Source organism: Podarcis tiliguerta, assembly GCF_965153285.1.
Source record: "Podarcis tiliguerta genome assembly, chromosome: 11".
Classification (NCBI taxonomy): Eukaryota; Metazoa; Chordata; class Lepidosauria; order Squamata; family Lacertidae; genus Podarcis; species Podarcis tiliguerta.
The window spans coordinates 38,164,976-38,188,613 of NC_139544.1; the positions used below are offsets into that span (position 1 = coordinate 38,164,976).

Here is a 23,638-nt window from a genome sequence, read left to right on the forward strand (position 1 = left end):
ATAGGCGCACAACCCTAGAGTCTGTCAAGACTGGCCCGTACGGGCAGGGGTACCTTTACCTTTACCTTTACCCTGACATTTTAATAAATACTTCTGTAAAAAGTATTGTTGGGAGAGACACTCTAAATTTAAATCAACAAACTAGCAAGGGAAGGTTAAATACGTGAGAATACCTGGCTGGGGATTCAGCACCGAGAAAAGTTGCATTTTTTGAACACAGGATGAATAAGGTATTTGGATATTTTGAGGATACTTGGCACCATGTCCTCCTGAGAAAGTTATTCCACTGCATTGGTATACAAGTGTAAACATGTGTTGCCTTTATTATCTCTTACCTTCAATTTTATTTTCCTCTAGTTTGGAGGCATTTTCTTCTTTCTTTTGCTTTGCTGCTAACAGTTCGCGTTTCAACTGGCGCACTTCCTTCCGTAGGTCCTCACTGCAGAGAACAATGTTGAGATAAATTCAATTTTCTTAGAAAGTAAAGCCACCCAGAAGAGACAAAGATAAGAAGACCCAGTAAAACTGTGATAAAACATATGGAGTACAGCAATTCATTTATGCCAGATTTGGCCTATCAAGTTCATTTTAACATTTTATATCCTGTTTAATTTCAAAACTCTTGATGCAGTTAACAAAAAACAAAGCAAATCTCAGAACAGGTTTGGGGTGAGTGCAGGGGGAAGAGAACTTTCTGTAGTATAGGGAAAATTCATTGTACTGATAAAATGTTAACCTTAGTACTACACGGAATACAACTCTATGTTTTGGGCTGTACACCCATTAGTTCCCTCTTCTTCAGCAGAATTTCCCTTTTCCTCCCCTTGTTGACTCCTAACCATGGTCCAGTGTTACATCTGCACCAAATGCTAAGTAATGTTGATACTAATAAAGTTCCCTCTTTGTTACCAGGCCTGCTGCAGCACCACTGCACACATTCAAATGAGCATGTATCTTACAGGTGGAGAATTGGCTATATTACTCCTGGGATCTTTACTAGAGGCAATTGCGAACACACAAACAGAATTGCTTGTGATTGCATGTGCTGGGATCAGTGCTAATTCATGCGACAAGAAGCTTTCTCTGGGGACCACCATGATGCTCTTACAGCTCAGAGTAAAGCTGAATTATACATACAGACACTCTAAGGGAATGTACAGATCCAGATGAACCAAGCTTTTTAGCAATACAGGCAACCTGCAACTTATGTGCTTTTAGCTTGTTTATTTTCAACTGTACATACTTGACTCGTGGAAGGCAGAGAGCTTAAAAGTTCTTTTTGCACAGGGTTTTCCTGGTGCGGAAAGAGCTCTTAAGCTTTGTGCCTTGCTTAATGGGCTAATGGAGGCTCTTTTGACATCTTACAAGATCATGGGCGGTCCCATGAGATCTTGCAAGAGTTTCAGTGCACCAGTAAATTGCTAACATGGGGGTGATTCCAAAGGGGTTGTTTTGGCTATACACAATTTTGGCTTTTCATGCTATCTACCAAGGGGTAACCCTCTTTTATGAGTTACCTGTATCTAATGTTCCAATTGCGATATACAGTCATACTTCAGGTTAGATGGGCTTCAGGGTTGAGTGTTTTCAAGTTACGCTCTGCGGCGACCCGGAAATAATGGAGCACATTACTTCTGGGTTTCGCCGCTCACACAGACGCTCAAAATGACATCACGCGCATGCGCAGAAGCGGCAAAACGCGACCCGCGCAGAGGCGTCCTACGTTTTACTCAGGATGCGAACGGGGCTCCGGAACAGATCCCATTCGCATCACGAGGTACCACTGTAAACTGATTTGGTTAGCTGTAAGATCAAGTGAAATCATACCATCAGTCTGTCCAGAGTAACCCTATTTGGTCCACTCTGTGCTTTGCCAACTGAGGACAGGATGCCCTGATTCTGTGGAGGACGGACGCAAGGAGAGATCTACTTTAGGTAGGCCTCCTCTGCTGAAACATGCTCCCGGTGGTAAAGGAGCAGATTCCATGGAGAAAGTGGGAGGGAGAAAGAGGGAGGAACAAGGGTCAGAGTGTTGGATTAGGGAGACAAGTCCCAATGTTCACTCAGCTTGTTGAGTGGACTTGGGTCCCCTATCTCTCAGCCTAACCAAAGGATAAAAGGGGAAGGGGGTCTGAATGAACTACTTGGAGCGAACCAGGATATGTGAATTAATGAAGATAATGATACTAATAAAACTGAAACAGTGACTAATACATACAACACATGACAATGGATCTTCTCTGTTATTATGTAAACAGCACTTTGTCACAGAAAAGCAACCTGTTTCTCTTTGCAAAGCTTTGGCAACCGCTGGTTACTCTTTCCAGTAGACATGAAGGATTATGCAGGCAGAGTGGGAAAGCTTTCCTGTCAACCCCAAGTTATTTTGTGGGCTAGCATGGTGAGGTTTCAGTATTGCTGTCTACTCAGTACCTGTGCATTATATGGATAAAGCAATGACTTCATATTCCAGGATTATCAGTCTGGCACTTTTCATAAGTACCCCATTCACAGTTCACCACCACAGAGTTAAAGATCATCACTCAAGAGCAAGCAGCCAAGTCCAGAATAATGGATGAATTAAAGGGCATTGACAGAGCTGTGGGGTGAAGCTTACACTGCACATTCCTACATTACGTCCAACTGTAGCTGTTTTCTCCAACCTTTCATAACAGTAATTCAGCATCGTGTTAACCCACAGAAACTAGGATGACAAAATGAGATTTAAGCAAAGGATCCTTATTTCTTTTCTTCCATTTGCAAAGGAATGGCTTCTCATTTCTTGTAATGGGCTAACTGGTCTATATTATTCCTATGTGACATTTGCAACATATTTTATTAATGGTAAAAAAGACAAAGGAATAATTTCATGACACATAAAAATAAATCACTGGAAAGTGGATTTAGAATTACAGGAATTAGAAGAATTACAGGAGAGCAATCTAAGGCTGAAACCCTATATATAAACACGTGGGAATTACCATTCAATGGGTAGTTCCATTGAATTCCGTGGGATTCACTCAGAACAAGCACACAATTGCGTGTACAGCCGTACCTTGGATTTCGAACAGAATCCATTCCGGAAGTCTGTCGGACTTCCAAAAGGTTAGAAAACTAAATCGCAGCTTCTGATTGGCTGCAGGAAGCTCCTGCAGCCAATCGGAAGCTGCAGAAGCACTGTCAGACATTCGGCTTCCAAAAGAACGTTCAAAAACTGGAACACTCACTTCTGGGTTTCCATTGTTCAGGAGCCAATTTGTTCGGACACCAAGGTGTTCGAGATTCAAGGTATGACTGTAATGCTTATTTCTTTGCCTGGGCATGAGAAAGCATTCAGGATCCATCTAAACAGACCTTAAACAATCATTCCATCTCCCAAGGAAATCACAAAAACTGTGTGACAAGGCACTGCCACATTTTCACCCAACTAAAAAACCCCAAGATTCTTTCAGGAAAGCTAAGATATAAAATCCATATAAGATATAAAACATTGATATAAAATCCATAGGTGAGATATACTATTAGCAAAGACGTTTGCTTTAATTGTATGCAACAGATATAAGCCAATACTTATCAGTAGCCAATGACCCACCCCAACCTGAACTTATCCAATGTACGGCTAAGCAGAGCTAGGCAGAAAGTAGACACTGTCTAATTTTCAATAGCCATGTTAACAGTTGCTGGGATTTATTAGGTAGACCTTAATCTGATCAAGTAAGAATCAAGAGTGTGTACTTAAGGTAAATGAGAACAGTTTAATTCTACCTGGGGAAGCTGTTACTCTCCGATGTAGGACTACAACCCCCATCATCCCTGACTATTGGCCACACTGCCCGGGGCTGATGGGAACTGGCAGGCTCAAGGGCATCTGGAAGGCCACAAGTTCCCCATCCCTTTAAACTGCATGTGCTCTTCACTGTTAAAATGCATTGGTAGCCTCTGGCAATTCTACAAAAAGAAAACAAACTCAGACAAACAAAACTCATTATTAACCCATCCCATGTTAGTCAGTTGCAGCTCTTTCAGATCTTTGGCTCCAAAGAAGTTGCTCTGCTCCCCTCCAGATACCAGTTCTTTTCTTTCAGCTCCTCTGCACTTTAGCTATATTTACCAAGGCTGATAAACAATCCTTTATATGCCTGGGAGACGGCTCTTGCAAGCTCCAACAATCTCAGAAGCCTGCTCCATAGTATCTTGTAGCAGGGCCTTTAGCGTGGCTGCCCCCATTCTATGGAATAGCAGTCCTGATGAGCTATGACAGACGCTTACTATCTTGCACTTTCTGGAAACAATGATCGACCTTTCATTTTTGTTTTAAACATATTTACTTTTTGTGTTTTTAACTGTTTTTGTTTATATTGTGTAACATCTTAAGACAGCTGTAGAGAAGGTGATTAATAAACTGATGATGATAACAACAATTCAGCAATCACATTCTCCTTCACTGGATGCATTAGGAGACAAACGCATTAAGTCCTCCATTTTCCAGCATGGTTGTTGTGTAGAAGTACCCTAATGTGTATTTGAATGTACATATTTCTCAGAGAATTCTTGCTTCCCTAAGGGGGCGCAGCAGCTCAGTGGCAGAACACATGCTTCGCGTACAAAGGGTCCCAGGTTCAATCCTAGCATCTCCAGGTAGAGAGACTCTAGGCTTGAACCTTGGAAAGCTTCTGACTGTCAGTGTTGGCAATATTCAGCTAGGTGGCTCAGCAGTACGGCTCGTTTATAAGGCTGTTTCCTACGTCCCAGTTTATCAGGACCCCTCCCTCCTTCCCTTTTCTACTATGAAACACATGGCAAGGCCAAACCTGTTCGGTTTTCCTGATCCTACCTCCCATGCAGAAACTGTTGCACCATGACACTATGTAATCTGATTGTGTCAGGGATAAAATAGCTACTTATCTCTTAATACAGGAAACTGTTTAAACAAGTTGTGATTAGAAGAAACACTTTGCTTTGTCAAAACAAATGACGACATCAAGCCATTCTTTAAACATTGTGTGGAAAAGAAACAATCTGGTGTAAATGAAAGTCTCATGGACAACTGGATGCCACCGACACAATTGGAAGTACGGCAGAAGCCATCTTGAAGGAAGCACAGAATTAAATGGCTTGGTGTCTCCACGTACCATTCATGATCTGTTGATCTATGTGCATGGACACAGAAAAGTATTAGGATTTGGAGATTGATATGGTTTCTCTCTTTATGGTCCTGGGAAAAGCCAGAATATGGAAATTATCTCAACCTTGGAAAGAGATACTCAGACTGGCAGGGCCCTTCATTGTCCTCTGCTACTCTGCAATGAGTAAGTTAATGATTTTGAATGACACACAAAAAGAGCTTTAACAGGTCAGTGAACATAGGACTTCTATAAAGTCCGAGCATTGGGTCATCTAGCTTAGCATTGTCTACAGTGACTGGGAGTGGCTCTCCAGGGTTTCAGGCAGAGGTCTATGCCAACCCTACCTAGAGATGCCAGGAAATGAAAATGGGACCTTCCGCATGCAAGCCGATGCTCTATCATGGAGCTATGGCCCTTCCCTATGTGCACTCAGAAAGTGACCACACTCTGGGGACAAGCCACTTCACCTCACACTGAATTCTCAGCCCTAGACAAATAGGATGGGCTTTTGCCATGTCTTCCAATGGGGTCACATGATATTCTGGGGCTGGTGTGGTGAGGAGAGCAAAGCCTGGGGCAACCAAAGGACATGGATTAGAGCCTACAGAGTCATAAATTTAAGACAACCCTGTACCACAGGAGCACACAAGGCTTTCGGCACAACCAAAACATGACAGAGATATAGATGTGCTATACCTGCATTTGTAATATGTTAAATGTCCACTGTACTGTAGTTAAAATAAAGTTGGCAATAAAGATGTGCATTGGGGTTGGCCTCAGCAAGCAGAGGCAGGAAACCTCTCCATGACCCAACCCTCCCCACATTCATAATTTCCGTCTATATCACCTCTACCAGCTGCACACTGACAGAACGTCTTACTCAACAGGTCTCATCGCTGACTAGTTTAGATTCATTTGGCAGGCTAAGGAAGATGAGTTACTTACAACCTGGAGCAAGGCCAAGCCTTTGCTCTTTGTCAAGTACTTAATATTTATTTTTTACTTATCGTCAAGTGCTTTACAAATATTAACTAAGACTCATAGCAACCCTTGGAGGCAGACATTCTTCCTACTGAAATTGGGAAACTGCTGCAAAGAAAAAATTAAATGACTTCTACAAATACTGACTATGAGACCGTAGATTTAAAGGTGTCATCTGTGTCCTGGAAATTTTATGGATCTTTGCCACAATATTAAGCTCAAGGAACAGCTATTTTGAAAATGCATCTGTCCAGTTTATGAAGCAGGAACTTCTGCCTCTAGATGTGGATTGCTTGCAGGCAGGGAGGATATATTGTTCTAGAGACTCGCATCTGCTTATTGAGAAAAGACAGAGCACTCAATATGAGAAACATAAATTATCAGGATAAAAAATAAACTATTAACTGACCAACTTTTCCCACACTCCTTTTGAGAGAAATTTTATCTGATTTTGCACCAAACATTTCTCCCTTAAAATATAAACGAGAAACATATAATTTAAGCCCAAACTGAAAGGCTACCAAATGTTATTCTCTGCATTCAGGGCTGAGTTGCCATGGAAAGTCATTTCACCTTTCTGCATCTAAGTTTTCCCATTCATAAATAAGATGTTTTCTGTCTGGATTGGTTAATATTAGGGCTCTCAATATGTAAAAACACTTTTAGTATTAATAGCTTAGGGTGGATCAGTCACTAGACACTGTAGCTTACATGCTGTATTTTGCACTGAAGTCACTTCCACTTAGGATAAAAAGATTCCTTGTTAGGATCCTGAGCTCACACACACACACACACACACACACTCAAAAGGAAGCTTCACCAGCTCAGTAGGAAATAACATATTAATAGCTCATGACATATTGGACGTGCATTTGTGAGAGTCTTAACCAGTCTCATGAACATCAAGTTCTGGAGTGAAGTTGTTGAAAAGCATGGTTTTCAGCACTTACAACATGTAGAAAGTAATGAAATGCTACACTACAGGCACAGAAGCTCATCCGCTGTCACCTTAGTGAATGCTGGAGATCGTAGCTGCTTATTATGTTTTTCTCTGCAGCTCTTTTATGTCCTAGAAATGCAACACCATTACTGTGGTGCTTTTATTAATATAGCATCTGCAAAATAAAATACTGTATTTTCATAAAACATAAAATAGTAAAGTAAAGGTATGCCAGTATCTTCCAATTAACAGAGCTGAAGTGCTGTAAATAGTCTATATATGTGCCTAGTGATCTCTTATGCCGTATACCTCGCAGTCCAAACCTGAGATCATCATACATTTAATTAAGTTTAGGCAATAAACTTTCTCATTTACATTTTTTAGTCACAATGAACACAGGAAGCTGCCTTAGGCCAGCTCCAACAAATTCTCCATCTAGTTCAGTTTTGTGGAGATGCCTGGGACTTCCTGCATGCAAAGTGTGCACTCTGCCACAAAACTATGGCTCCTTCTGCCCAAATGCTCTACATATTTACTTCACTATTTATCACAAAGTTTGGTTAGTCATTTTCAGATGTACTGTGGGCATACAGAAGCTTAATACACACGGAAAGTTATAGGAATATGGGATCTCCAGATTCCTGCCAACAATACACTGAGAAAACTACTGAATGAGGTTTTCTGATAATACTGTGTTTTTCCTCTAATGATACCTTTCCCCCCATTTTTTAGGGCTACTTTACACTTGCAATGCAGCTAGTTTCTTCCTATACAAGATTTCTCCAGTGAACTGGGCTGTACACAGACAGGCATTTCCGTAAGTGGCTCACGCAGACGTTTCCCCCATGCAGTCCCACACACGGAAGGGATTAAATGAAGACACTGGTGCAGTTAGGTAATTTTAGACTCTTGACTTAATGGTCTTAAAAGGCCCACCCCTTTAGATTGTAATGTGCATTACTTCACATTATTCTGCATTTGGTAAGCTAGCCTTGCTGTGATCAGAGAGCTTTAGTGCTAATTCTGCTGAATTAGTCCTACCCTGGCAGCAACCCTGCATAGAGGAAAAAGTAGCCAGTTCTTAGAACTAGAACTGATATCTACAGTTGCCAGCAGAGAGGCCTACTTTAGAGACAAGAGAAGGCATGAAGGCTGTTCCACACCAGCTTGAAGCATCTCTGATGCTCCCAATGTCCAGCCACAACAATGTGCTAAATCTAACCACGCACAGACTAAAGGAGCTGCAGAGATGCAGCGAAGACAAGAAGAGCAGAAGCACCATTTATAATCTAACTAGAATCACTCTGGCCGGGATTGGCAAGCGCAGGCAGGCAGCCAGTTGTCTGAGCTTGCAAAGCGCTGTGCCTTTGCCGACACAGTTCAAGTTCAAGCCATGCAGGCAAAAATGGATCATCCAACATAATTATGACCTCAGGTGATTGACGGGAGAGTTACCCCACCCACCTGTCATGCTTGGCCTGCGGGGGATGGGGGGAAATAAACATATGGGCCACTGGCCAGATCCACTTCCCTACTTGTGATGCAGTGGGTGCTGTTTTATAATGAATTGTAGTTTTATGGTACTTCTTGATTATTTGTTTGTGTGTACAGTGGTACCTTGGGTTACATACGCTTCAAGTTACATACGCTTCAGGTTACAGACTCCGCTAACCCAGAAATAGTTCCTCAGGTTAATAACTTTGCTTCAGGATGAGAACAGAAATTGTGCTCCGGCGGCGTGGTGGCAGCGGAAGGCCCCATTAGCTAAAGTTGTGCTTCAGGTTAAGAACAGTTTCAGGTTAAGGACAGACCTCCGGAACGAATTAAGTACTTAACCTGAGGTACCACTGTACTGCCTTGTGTATAACAGGTGGGATACACATATTTAAATAAGTAAATCTCAGCTTTAATTTGAAGCATGTTTTTGAACCTAGATTAAGAAGTTAGCGTTAGCCACAGGCGGTACTAATGTTTTCTAAACCATGGTTAAGGGTTGGAAGCCGCCCAGAGTGGCTGGGGAAACCCAGCCAGATGGGCGGGGTACAAATAATAAATTATTATTATTATTATTATTATTATTATTATTATTATTATTATTATTATTATGGGCAACCTGCACCAAGGAAGAAGCAAGGACGGGGAGGCAACAGGTCAGCTTATGTAGATGGTTTCCAATTTATAAATATTTTGTTCCCTTTTTTTGCTGTTATCTACCCTTTGTAGATACCCTTTGCAGGATAGAAATGTTTCAAACAAACGAACACACAAGCATGCTGCAGTAATAATAGCAGTTCTATAGTGACCATGTAGGTAAGAATTTAGACCCACAAACGTTAGAAAACCAAATTGCCTGGGTGAAATAGAAAAATGTTACTATACTACTATTAGCTTCTAAAAAGCTGGACCATACAGAAAAGGCTGGCTCAATATCTTGAAAACAAAATCTCTGAAAAAAAGGCCATAAATGGCTTATTCATAAAAGTCTTAAGAGTGAAGTATAAATGGAAGTAGGTGGCACAAGCAAAATGGAAACCTAGCCTTTTGAGTGATGGCAACAGACATCATAACCACAAGAGTATCCTTCCTGTCTGTTTCCACCCTCTGCAACCGTTTTGTAATGCAGTATGCTGTGCTTCTGAAAGCAAAGTTATTTCTACCCTGACAACTCAAACCTTTCCCCCTCAGAGCTCTAAACAAATATAACTCAACAAGGGAGCTTAAGCATCTTTGTAAACTCATGAATGAAAGACCTCCATTCATTGTGCAGCAGCAGCAAATAAAAACTACTGATTAGGATGTAAATAACAGAATGAGAAGTAGTAATAATGGCTGCATGAATTCCTTGGTACTCAAGGTGCCCAATTACTAGGTTCTGAGGATGTGGAAGCAAAATTTATCTGTAGTATAGAAACTTCTTGATCTCAGGATAGAATTCTTAGAATAGGGATCAGCAAACATTGGCCAAATCAGACACCCAAAGGAGCACCATCTGGTCCCACAGTTGCCAGTGAAAATAGATACATTCAACAAATTGTTTGAAAAATTATATCCTTGGGCACAGGCAGAGAATGACAGTTCAAATCTCCAATACGTATGGTGAATAACAGTTATGATTGCCAAATGTATTTCAAACTCATGGTCTTCTTCAGTGATACAGATGTTAAAAATAGTAAATTAGTTACTCCAGAGTTTGATTAGGCAATTCAGACTTGCAGTGATTAAGTCATGGTGTTCATATACAAATATATTACATTTCCGTTGCTTATTCAGAGTGCCCCAGCTTTTCTCAGGATGTATCCCATGGAGGGTGGAGGAGAGAACTGATGTGAGCACATCTTGAGATGCACATGTACCAACAACTCATCAGCAACACTACAAAAGACTTGTCGCTTGCTTACACAAGTGGTTGGCATGAGAGCTTGTAGTTTAGATGTCACAGGAAACTACGGTTAGCTTAAAATTGAACGTGGATACTTCAAATTACCTTCTGTGGGTTCAGTGTGTTGGGGAAGAGGGCACACTCCTGCAAATGATGTTACATCTACACTGGCTCACATCATCAATAATCAACACTGTATTATGCAGTAAACAACACTGCATCATTACAGAACTGAATAATATAATATACAGAATAATGTTAAAATCACAAACTACAAACCAGAAAAGAAGAGGAGTTTATTCCCCACATTCAAAACATATTTTGGTGATTAAATATACATCTTTCAAACATGAACTCTTAAGTAACAACTTTATAACAGAACAATAAAATCTCTGGGTTTTAATATATCTTTACTCAGTGTTATCACCCCCACAACACAGACCATGGCGCAGAGGGGAAACAGAGAAATAATGCCAGAAATGATATTTCAACTGGGAGTTCACAGCTTAACCTCTTCACCACACTATACTAGGTCTTGTAGGTAAGGAACTGGTTCACCAGAGAGTGGGACATTATGGGTAAAACCCGATTATTGTGCCAGCAGATGTAATGGGACTTCCCTTCCCCTCTCTTCCCTATCCCTTTTAGGGATATGCCCCCCAATTTGCTTCAGGGGGTCCCCTAACTCTCCAGAGTTTTGGGCCCACGTGCACCTCATCACAGTGTAGCCAGTAAGAGGAGTTCATTTGAAAAATGTCTGTTTTAAACTAGCCACAGTTCTCTGAACCATGACAAACTGCAGTTAACCTATAGTTAGTTAAAACAATCCAACAAGTCATAAAAGCCGCCTTTTAATCACTTTGGCGACTTGTTTCAGCTCACCATAATGTATATTAACCACTATTTAGGGTAGGGGCACAATGCTAAACTGTGGTTAACTGAAATCAGAAACAGAAGCTTCCATTTTTCTTTTTGAGGCTGCACCAGAGGCAGACGGGAGCACATGAGTTCACGACTTGTGCACTCACCAACAAACCATTGTTTATTGTTGCATCTAAACTCAGCCAATGTGAACAGGCAAAGTTTCACCACAACTTTAGGATTTCATGGGGTGCTTTTCTTCCGAAACTCATTATGCATGCTGGTTCTCAACCACTGTTTTGAAACCAAACACTAGTTGTACAGTAAAGGTAAAGGGACCCCTGACCATTAGGCCCAGTCGTGACCGACTCTGGGTTTGTGGCGCTCATCTTGCTTTATTGGCCGAAGGAGCTGGCATACAGCTTCCGGATCATGTGGCCAGCATGACTAAGCTGCTTCTGGCGAACCAGAGCAGCGCACGGAAACACCGTTTACCAGAGTGGTAAATATTTATCTACTTGCACTTTGACATGCTTTCGAACTGCTAGGTGTGGCAGGAGCAGGGACTGAGCAATGGGAGCTCACCCCGTCGCTGGGATTTGAACCGCCGACCTTCTGATCGGCAAGTCCTAGGCTCTGTGGTTTAATCCACAGCGCCACCCGAGTTGTACAGTAAGCATGGCTAAACCCCAGTCCACTTGTCTTTAAAGGGTGTGTTCCTACCAAGCAGCTTGAGTCTATGCTTATTTTAGTACCTCCTGAACGTAGGAGACAGTAGCCACCTGGTACTTAAATCTTGACAAACAAACACAGATCTTCTTTTTCTGGGATCACTGCTCCTTTGACAGTTATCCATCCTTTCTTTAATTACTTTAATTACTGTTAGTGCCTAGTCATTTGAAGGAGGATCCTCACCCCTCCCTTGAGTGGTCTTCCCTTTTTTCTTTTCTTTGGAGGGCAGCTCCACGCCCACACAGCAACGTTGCAAGCCGCTTTTCAAAATTTCTCAGAATTTCAAAAATGGCTTGCTGCGAGCCGTCGCAGGAAGCTGCTGCAAGAGGTAAGCACAAGGCCTTGCTAGATGCACAGTTAGCTCTCCAGACTGCGGCCCAAATAAATGAGCACACCGAAAAACAACAAACTATATTAACTCAATTAACAGCAGACTATAAGCCTATGCAACAAATAACGTCTCCTTGGAACATGGATAGAACACTTGCTATTAGCTTTTGCCTGCTGTTTTCCCAACATCTGACAAGAATTTGCAACAGATGGAAGTGATTCCACACTGAACAGCACACCCTTCATGTTCGCCAGTCTGCTGACTTAATCACAAACATACTGGATCTGCTGAAACAATAGCCTTGGAAAGGGTATAGGCTCAGCCTTTTCGTGGCCCTGAAATACTGGAAAAGACACTGCATCCTCACTACCAGCATGAACATCTTGGTTTAATGTCAAGCCACATTACAGTCTCGTTCCAGATATTCTGCACGCCGAGGGACAAAAAGGGGGCAAGACACCCGTCTCTCCCCTGCTTTATCCAGCTCAAAGTCCTACTGTGGAAGTTTCTTTTGTATAACTCCTATGTTTTACAGTATTAGTCAGCTGCCTTTTTTCAGACTTAGCTGTGGTTTTTAGCTGATCTGATTATTTAAATGGGTTGTGTATTTATTGTTGTATGTTTATGTAATTACGTTTTTGTACTTTAGATCCCACAACTGGGATCTACTGGGAAGAAGGGCAGGCTGTATGTAATAGCAGTAGCAGTAGTAATAATACCAATATTATCATCATCAGAGATTTTACACAAAAAAAGAAAAAAGTACAGTAGTAAGAGAAGCCTACGAAGCACAAGATAAGATAAATTGTTTTTAATATTGTGTTTTAAATGCTGTAATCCGCCCTGGGGATCTCAAGAGTGAAGGATGGGTAATAAATAAACAATTCTAATAATCACAATAAAGTACAAGTTCAGCAGACACAATTATTGAAAAGCCACCGCAGCAGTTATACCATCTATACAACTTCATACACCCACGCATCACACACACTGAAGGCAACAGGAATGTGGTGTTTTCACTACGAAGTTCAAATTCCAGCTCAACAACAAAGTTCACCAGATGGCCTTGGGCTAGTCGCTATTTCTCAGACTAACATATCTCACCAAGCTGTTGGGAGGATCAAATGAGATGACCAAACTCCCAGAGGAAAAGGCAAGATAAAATTCTGCTTTTAAAAAATGAATCAACCCCCAGACTTCTGATCTGACACTTTAGAATATAATTTGTCTCAACGTTCATACAATGAAACCTGGAAGCCACCTCCCATTAAACTTAATGGAAAAAACTAATTAGAACTATTCTGCATCTGTTGACATTAGGCAGTTACTTGAGTATGTTTAGCCTATGTTGTGCTTATCTCAACTTATTCTTTAAACTGGCAGAACATGGTTTGTTCACAAATAAAAGAGCAAGACTTGCCATACATTTTCTAACCTGTGGTCATTTAGAGGAAGTGCCTAAAGTGCCAATGCTATGCTTAAATATTTTCTTTTGGTTGCAATACGCGTATATCACCACTGACTTTTGTTACACTGAGGACAAAACAACCAGAGGCCTACCTAGGTGCCGGCGAAACTGGCCCATGCCAGGAGTGTATGGTCAGGGGGAGTAGCAAAAACCACCTATCAGGCTATGGAGTGCATGGTGTACAGTGAGGGAAAAAAGTATTTGATCCCCTGGGCTTGGGCTTGGTAATGGTGGCTATTTTGGAATCTGCTGGATTGATTGCTTCTGATGACAGGTGTCTTTTTTACAGGTACTGTAACGAGCTGGGATTACAGGTAAGACCTCTCCCTTACAGCAGGTGCTTCTAATCTCAGCTCGTTACATACAGTGAAGATACCAGGTAGTCTGACATCTGGCTGGTTGATAGGGGATTAAATACTGATTTCACTCATTATAATGCACATCAGTCTCTTCTGGGTTTCTGGGGGTTTTCCTGTTGTTATTCTGTCTCTCACAGCTACAATAAACCTACCATTAAAATTATGGACTGGTCATTTCTTCGTCAGAGGGCAAACGGGCAAATTTAGCAGGGGATCAAATACTTTCTCCCCTCACTGTATATGTGTACAACGACATGCCACTGCAATTGTGGTCTAGATCAAAAGTGGGAGAAGCTTCCCATTCTTCTTGCACCATGGCACAAAGGTGTGCAGTAAAGGGTTGCTGTTTTGCTGGGGAGAGTGCCAATACAGCTTCTTGCCGGGGACACCGATACAACTTCTTGCCAATGACACAAGGGACCTTAGGTACACCTCTGCGTACAACAAAGCCAAAAGCAACACAGATTACATCACCAAATATGTCACTACCAAAAAATGTAATCAGATCCATTCCCTAGTTAGACCATTTCCTAACCTATTATAACAACTACAACACTCTTACCTTTATCTGTTATACACTCCATTACTACCTGGAAAAAAGAATGCCATTTATGTCTGCCTTGTTTTTCAGTGTGTTTTTGTAATACATCAAGGACTCAGCTACGTTAGTAAAGAAAAAACAATTTGAATGCAACACCAGAATGCACCAGAGAGAAGAAAATCTTAAAACATAGTTTTCCATAGGTATTTTTTTCCTTTTGTTTTAACGATCTAATTTCTGACTTATTCATAGTGGTCTTCCCCTGTGTTTAGATCCACCCCAAGTCAATACTGTTTAACTGTGGCCCAGAACCTTGTGACCCCAAATCCACCTTTTCTCCAGAAAACACAACCAATGTATTTTTATGGTATTAACTTTCTTCCTGGTGTTGTCTGCCCCTTGACTGGGTTTCAGCTTCCTTCCCCTAAAGCAGGTGGATCACAACAATCCCTACAAACATGCACCGGAGGAAGCACAAACGCAGCACCCCAACGAAACTCCCACTTGTCCTTTTCTCACCCATTGCTAACACTACAGAGACTACATGGCACAAGGAGGAGTGAAACCCTTGGAACTCTGGCAAAAAGGCATGGTTCCAAGGCTTTAGACCTGTGTAAGGAGGGCCGGTGAGTTTCAGTTTCGGTTTGACACCCACTGGTGCAGTATAAGCGCCAGGAGGAGGAAAACTGCTGGTTTGTGATGCTCATTACAAAGATTCAATATGGCAAATGCATTTGCAGAGACTTGTAAACACATGAACACATTTAAGATGAAAGTGTGAAAGTCACAAATTAATTGGCTGAAGGGTAGTTTGTATTAAAAGGAAACAAACAAAAAACAAAAACCCCTCAGTATCACAAGGACACACATTCTGCCAGGTCACTGAGAAGGCAGATGCCACTAAAGATGTTCTTCATATTTATATACAGTAGCACCTCAGCTTACGTTTGGGCAACGTAAACTTTCGGTTGTGAAAGCGGCAAACCTGGAAGTGTTTCGCCACATGCGCATGCACAGAAGGGCTCTACCGTGCTGCGCGCATGTGCAGAAGCGGTACCTTCGGTTGCAGAAACCTCGGGATCCAACTGGAGCTCTGGAACGGATCCCGTCCGCAACCGGAGGTACCACTGTATTTATGTATATGCATTATTTATCTACGGGCAATTCCCCATTTGCGTGTCGCTTGCATTCTGAGGTACCATGCATGTTGGCAGAGTGTGTGTAAGGAAAACCTGCTCGCTTTCGGTGTTGAAAATGGCGCACACGTCAGTGGTTGCATGCGTGCCAAATGCAAACAAATGGGGAGTTGCCTGTGCTGCCGCATTAATAAAATATTCTCTGGGCGGTTTACAGTAAAAAAATTAAAACTGTAAAGCACAGAAATAAAATATAAACAGCAGAAGAATAAAATCCAAGAAAAGCCACTGCATTTTTATTTTTTTTAAAAGCTGAGAATGAGATTCAGCCTACTAGTCCTGCTTGTGGCTGCCCATACAAAACTTTCACTAGTGCAACAGGGCATTCTCTCCCCCCCCCCCCCCGGCCCCCAAAATTGGTTCTGAGGGTTGGGAGAACCCAAGCACAGTGCAAAGCAAAAGGAGAGGAGAGACTCTAAAGGTGCTCTCAAGGTCTTGGCAGGTGTACGCGGGAAGGGACCATCTTTCAGGTAACCTGGTCCCAAGCCACTCAGGGCTTTGTAGGCCGAAACCAACAGTTTGATTTGGGGCAAGAAATGAACTGGAAGCCAACACAGACAACAAAGCACTGACATAATATGATCATATTTCCAGTCCCAGTTAACCATCTTGCTGCCCCATTTTGGAGCAGCTTAAGCATCATTCTGCCTGCCTGATTTACAAAGGAACATAACCCTGTAGCAAGAACCTCCTGTCATCATTTGTATATTGATCTATTAGTATTACTGTTAGTAATATCATTGTGACAGTACATATGCTGAGTTAGCAGATATTTTGAGAGAGTAAGAAAAGCTTCACACTTCAGTTCTCAAGAACTATTAAGACATTTTTTTAAAAGAGGGTAAAAAAGAGGGGCATTAAGATAAATAAAGCAAATATAACTTTCCTTAAAAGGGCTCACAGAAGTTTGGTATTCAACACCTTCATTTTGTTCTATGGTAAATTTCTATGAAACCTTAGATTCTACTGAAATTGGGGGGGGGGGGGGAGCTGCGGAAAACCACGAAATGCCTCAAAATACTTGCAATGTTTTTGTATTACGAGACTGTTATTATTTCTTACTCCAGGAACTTTGAGCCACATTATCTTCGTGTATTTAATCAAAAGGTATAAGTGGCTCACTTTACAAGAAAGGAGAATGCCAAAAAACTGTACAAAGCGACAAGAAAATAGGAGGGGGGGGGGGCTTACCTTATCTAATTTTGTTAATTTAACATGGCTTAATCACTGCTTCTCACTTTCTAAATACATTACAACAATATTTTTATATATAGACTGACAAACCTATTTTCACTGTTTTTGTTATTGCCTGGTCATATGCTACAGGTAAGTGGCCAAGCCTCAGCCACACATGCCCAGAACATTTGAAGCATCTTGCCACAAAACAATCCAGTCTTTGTTGAATGCAGCAGCCTGCTAGCAGAATTCTTTAAAATGAAATCATTGTGTCAGTTTATTGAACTTGCAGAATTGCATTGAACTTCTACAAAGTTAATTTCATTTCAGGACAGACTAAATAAGAGTTATGTAAAATGGGTTTCATTTCAGATCATGACTGAGCTGTAGGATGTTGGTCAGCCACAAAAAGCCAGACAGGAGCTTTGTATCCCCAGAGGTGCTGTAAATCACGCAGCTAACCCTTTTCTGTGGTTTTGTTTTCTTCTCTGAGTGTTGCTGCACTGAACTCATCAGCACATCTTAAGAGCGCAGCCCAAAATTTAAAGGGTCTTTTAACAGCCTGATTATTTGTGCCTTTGAGATTTTTGTGCCAGTGATACAAGTAGTAAACAGACTCCTACAGGTCTCGTACCATCCCATGTTCTTCTGCAGCAAGGGTGACTAACCTGGTGCCTCCAGAAGCTGCTGGACTACAATTCCCATCTTCCCTGACCAATTCACTGGTGGGCCACATCTGGTTTACCCTTATGGACACACCTATTTAGCATCATTCATTTATGGTGCCATCACTTTTACAAAGAAAAAGATATAAACTAATATTATACAGTCAACTTGCAACTGGAGTGGGGACTACATTTTAGGCATGGCCCGCATACGTAAAAACACATATGCCATATTTTTCGCCCTATAGGACGCACCGTCCCATAAGGCGCACCTAGTTTTTTGGGGGGGAAATAAAGGGGAAAAAAATTATTTTCCCCCCCAGGCATGGGGCTGGGGCGGGGGAAGCCCGAGCTTCCGCCGACCCCAGCCCCCAGAACAGGCAACTCTCCGCAAGCCGTGGGAGTCCGTCGCAGGCTCCCACAGCTTGCGGAGATCTGCGCGAAGCCTGGAGAGCGAGAGGGGTCGGTGCGCACGGCCCCTCTCGCTCTCCAGGCTTCAGCGAAAGCCTGCATTCGCCCCATAGGATGCACACACATTTCCCCTTCATTTTTGGAGGGGGAAAAGTGTGTCCTATGGGGCGAAAAATACGGTAGTTGAACAACCAACTTGGAACTGCCCAGACACAAGCAATATTACCTTCTAGAGCCAGCCTCCCAAATGGGTCTAACCCCCTAAGCAAGGCAGAGAGCTTTTATACTCCCCACCTTCTAACTGTGCTCTGGAAGGCTCTCAAAAGATTTCACAGTGCTGAGTTCCTGTGAGATTTCGCGAGAGCCTTTCAGTCTTGATAAGCAAGATGAGGTCTGAAATACAGCCACGCTATTCTCAACAATATTCAGAGAACAAAATTTATAATTTTAGCCAAAATTAGCTTATTAGGGTGATTCCATTCCACAACTAAAATACCCTACTTGCTGGTATACCCTACCTGACTGTAGCAAGCCAGTTAAAGAAAACTGATAGCCAGTTCTGAAATAAGCAATCAATACTCCTACCGAAAAAGTTTGATAAAGAGCTTTGCACATTGGTCAAGTCAATGGAGAAAGAAAGATCCATCCACTGGTTGCATACAGCTATGCAAAACTTTGTTGTTATCTCGGATCTACAAACCCCCGGATTCGTTAGAAAATTTCCACAGAAGGGAAGATTTCTATCATGGCTACTTGCCCTGGGCAATTTGCTCAACACTTGGCAGAGTACACTAAGCATTCTGTTCTTTTTCTACTGACTGAGAGGAAGGATGACCAAGAACACAGGAGATGAAGTTTTAAGAGGGGGTGTTAATTCGCCTCTGTTTTTTATTTCAGTCCAACCTGTCATTTACTTATGGATGCCAGTGGCCTGAGGGTGGGTGGGAGGTGAAGAGAGTAGACAGATGAAGATACTGGGAAACATAGTGTTATTTCAGTGTTACGTGGTGAGGAGAAATACGAAACACAATGAGTGATAAACATAGAAAAATTAAAAATATGCATTTAGCAAAGCAAAGATCGCTCCAAATAACATTAAAATTGCAATAGGAGTTTAATAGTCAAGAGGCATGCAACTTCAAGACCCTACTGAGGAACCTTTAAAACGAAAGTGTTTTTTGAAGCAATAGTTTATATAATCCAATCTGTATAGGAAGTATCAGCACTCAAATGACATTTTCGCGTCATTCTTTCTGTAGCTACTTCTACTCTTCCAAATACTGACACTGAAATATAACCATGTTAACATTTAATGCATGGGTAGGCAAGCTAAGGCCTAGGGGCCAGATCTGGCCCAATCGCCTTCTCAATCCGGCCCGCGGATGGTCCAGAAATCAGCGTGTTTTTACATGAGTAGAATGTGTGCTTTTATTTAAAATGCATCTCTGGGTTATTTGTGGGGCATAGGAATTCATTCATTCTCCCCCCCCCCCCATATAGTTTGGCCCCCCACAAGGTCTGAGGGACAGTGGACCGGCCCCCTGCTGAAAAGGTTTGCTGACCCCTGATTTAATGGCTGCATGTCCCATTGGCTGCAGCAGAAGGATATCTTTTTATGATGTCATTTCCCCAACCCAAACTGATTATTATTTTTTTTAAAAAAAGCTTTCTGTGCATTGAGATATTAGCTGATGACAAGAATGTACAATGATGTTTCACCCGTCCTCAAAAAATTCTTTCAGATTAATTTCTAAGCTTTGGATGCAGGAAGCAAATTGAGCGGATTAACAGAATACTCTTCTTACTAAATGTATTTCTAATTACATAGGATGCATTTCTAATGGCTCCTTTTGTTTCCACTCACTTTTGAGAATTTAGTCCAAGAGGTTCCGAATGTACCAAACAGAACTTCCAGCATTCTCTTCCAGATGTTTTGTAACATATGAATGCAATTATAATTAAGAAGATTATGGTATCCAGCTTCGGTTTCCTGCTTTCTTAATTTTGATCTCTTATATGATATTTAATATGTTAAGTACCATAATAAACATGTTCCCTGTAAAGGTTTTTAACAGTAAAAACTCTGGGGAATTCTCTCCAGACCTTCAGACTTTGCTGAGGCACGAGCAACAGAGGTGTAACTGCTCCCTGCCCCCCAACCTTGAAGCATCAAGATGCTGGATGAGACACAACATTTGGCTGTATCTAACTTTTGGCTCAAAGGAAAGTACACTGAGCATACAACTGATGAACAGTATAAGCAGAGCCCTGGATACACTGTGCAAAAATCAAAATTCTTTTTTCCCCCTTCAGTGGGACTTATACATACCTAATTTTCTCTTGGCTATGCCCACGAAATGCAATCCAGATCAGTTCAGCACGCTAAAATCCTACAAAAATCAAATCCTAGGCATGGACATGATTATGCCCATTACACCTACTGGGATCTACAGAAAAAATAAAGATAATTCACAGGTGCACAGTTCTTCTTCCTCTCTTGAAAAAAAATAAAATTGCAAAAAAGTGGGGGGGGGGAGTGTGTGTGCCAATCCTTTATATTCCTGAACCGAACCAATGCCAGGAAGTATTGCAAATCACATGGGAAATATTTCAGCCCAATTTCTCGACCTAAATGTATTGGCTAGATTTTGAACGTTCATTCAAAATTAAGCATGGGACTTCTGAAGTTCATGCAAGAGAAATTGCCGTGATGTTTTAAGAATATAAAAATAGAGCAGTCAGAAGCTTACACTGTATTTTGTTACTGGAAGTTTTTGTACACACGTTGTTCATCTGTGGCAGGATAAAATTACTGCCATCTTTATAATAAATAAATAAAGCAGGATAAGTTCATAAAACCACTTGAATGAAACTGCAGCAAATGCCTCAAGGACATGTATTTAACAATTCCAAAAATTAGCAGCCCAGACATCAGGCATTTGGAAACTAGGAACTCCACTTAAATTCAGATTTAACCAACAGGCAACCAATCCAGTGCACACTCCCCTGGAAGTAAGCCCCATTGTACACACATGACTTACTTCCAAGTATGCACGCACAGAACTGAGTTCAGACGGATCAGGTAAGCAAAACGAATCTAAAGCTATTTTGAAGTCTCACTGAATTCAATTATTAACAACAACAACAACAAGCAATATTACTTAATGCATTTTTATCCTGCCTTTCCTCTATGGAGCTCAAAGCAGCCTACAGTACAGTAGTACCTCGGGTTACAGACACTTCAGGTTACAGACGCTTCAGGTTACAGACTCCGCTAACCCAGAAATAGTACCTCAGGTTAAGAACTTTGCTTCAGGATGAGAACAGAAATCATGTGGCGGCGGCACGGCGGCAGCGGGAGGCCCCATTAGCTAAAGTGGTGCTTCAGGTTAAGAACAGTTTCAGGTAAAGAACGGACCTCCAGAACGAATTAAGTTCTTAACCCGAGGTACCACTGTAATCTCTCTTCTTAAGTGCATTTGACTTGCGTAGTTTCAGCCATAGGAAGTTAAAGGTGAGCTAGTTTAAACTGCACAAGTCAAGCCACAAGCAAGGCTGAGCTGCTTGCCAGGGCAATCAGAGTTCCCATGAGAACCTGCATGTGTCCCTAATCTGCTAGAACCAATGTAGCGAATGGACTTTGCCCAGCGAGTAACCAAAGCAGACCCAGTGTGAAAAGAGCTTTTAATCTCTCAGACAAACCCAATCAATGAACCAGCTGTGGGAGGACTGGGAATGCTCTTTCTCCCCCCCTCATCCGCTAGCCACGGGGCAGCTCCAGATGTTTGCTTATTGTAATGGTTCTAGGGGTTGCTTGTGCGTAAGCCGGTGCTTATCTCCCCGGCTGGGTGCAAACACCTGGCTGGGTTGCCAAAGTGAACCTCCCCCCCCCCCCCCCGGACAGCCACTCACCCGTGGCTGACTCAATCGCTGGCAGAATCCGTCAGTGGGCGTTTCTTAAACTTCTTCCAGCAAAGAAGCTCTTTGACGCCTAGTCTCCTCCTACTCTCTCTGCGCAAAAGCATTCTGCGCAAGGAGGGCATAGGCAGCGGAGGACCCCTACTCTCCCCGCTGGTCCCCGGCAAGGAGTCATGGGACCGCCTCGCCGCTTCTCCCAGCTGCCCCCCTTCTCCACTGGTGCTACGCTGATTCTCTTCCCCAGAAGATGGGCTGCTTCTCCCGATCCCTGGACGCTCTCTGGAATCCCTCTGGCTTTTGCTCTCTCCCTCCGGCACTGATGACAGTTCCCTGACAGTTATATTTGATTTTCATGTATACATGTAGCCCTTGGAACTGAACCAACACATAAGATGAGGGATTACTGTACATTGTTCTACTTCTCATTTATCCTCACAGCAACCCTGTGACCCCAACCTGGAGTATTGTGTCCACTTCTGGACACCATAGCTCAAGACGGATAGTGATAAGCTGGGATGTTTGCAGAGGGAGACCAATATGATAAAGCGTCTGGAAATCAAGTCTTATGAGGAACAGTTGAGGGAACTGGGTATGTTTTGCCTAGTAAAGACGATACTGAGGAGATGTGATAGCCATATTCAAATATCTTAAGGGCTTTCACATGGAAGATGGATTCAAGTTACAACAAAGGAGATTCTGACTAAACATCAGGAGGAACTTTCTGACAGTAAGAGCTATTCAACAGTGGAATTAACTTCCTCAGGAGGTGGTGGACTCTCCTTCATTGGAGGTTTTTAAGCAGAGGTTTGGTGGCCACCTGTCATGGATGCTTTCGTTGAGGTTCCTGCATTCAAGGAGATTGGACTAGGTGACCTTTGGGATCCTTTCCAATTCTCAAGTTCCATGATTCTATGTATGCATCTCAAACTTACAAAACGTAGGGCTGCTGGCTAAAATCCTTCTGTATGAGACTATAATAGCCTGACCCAGCAAACAACACTTTGCCTGGCCTGAATCCTGCAATTCAGGTCAGGCTTTAATCAAATCTGCCCATACATGTCAGTAGAGTGTGTTGACATATATGAGAAAAGGGACTGGTCTGTTCACTTATGTGGAAGTGGGGCTCACATGGCCTTCCCACCTCTATAGCCTTTGAGGACAACAGGCCAGCAAGAAGCAAGTATGTTCCCTTGCCTCGGGGGTGTTCCAGATTACAGAGCCTTCCCTTCTCCACAGAAGGCTATGGGGACTTGAATATACAAATAGGAGACCACAGAAACTGTATTGAGGTGGAGGGAGGCAAATGTGCTCCCTGCAATTGCCACCCCAGATGTCTAAGCTAGTTCCTAATAAATTTCAGCTTAGAATTTATGTAAGAAAACAAACACTGGGTTCCCCAGAAGTAAAGCAAGAAGCAGATTTTCCTCAGGGAAATTTCTGCAACTCTATTTTAGAGCTGAATGCAAAGGCAATTGGATCTCAAAAACAGTGCAAGAGCAGCCTCCCCCAACACGGTGCTTTCCAGATATTTTGGACTACAACTGTCATTAGCCT

At 42.3% G+C, this 23,638-nt stretch overlaps 1 protein-coding gene across 3 annotated transcripts in view; it reads right to left on the minus strand.

The window, feature by feature from the left end:
- The window catches only part of CWC27 (CWC27 spliceosome associated cyclophilin), a 106,582-nt gene that overhangs the window by 35,957 nt on the left and 46,987 nt on the right, over positions 1-23,638 (minus strand). For all 3 annotated transcript variants that reach the window (XR_014503073.1, XM_083404109.1, XM_083404110.1), the window contains one exon: positions 336-439. Coding sequence is in view for 2 of the 3 variants with exons in the window: in XM_083404109.1 (XP_083260235.1) it covers positions 336-439 (104 nt within the window). In the remaining variant the exon portion in view is untranslated. The remainder of the gene's footprint in view (positions 1-335; positions 440-23,638) is intronic.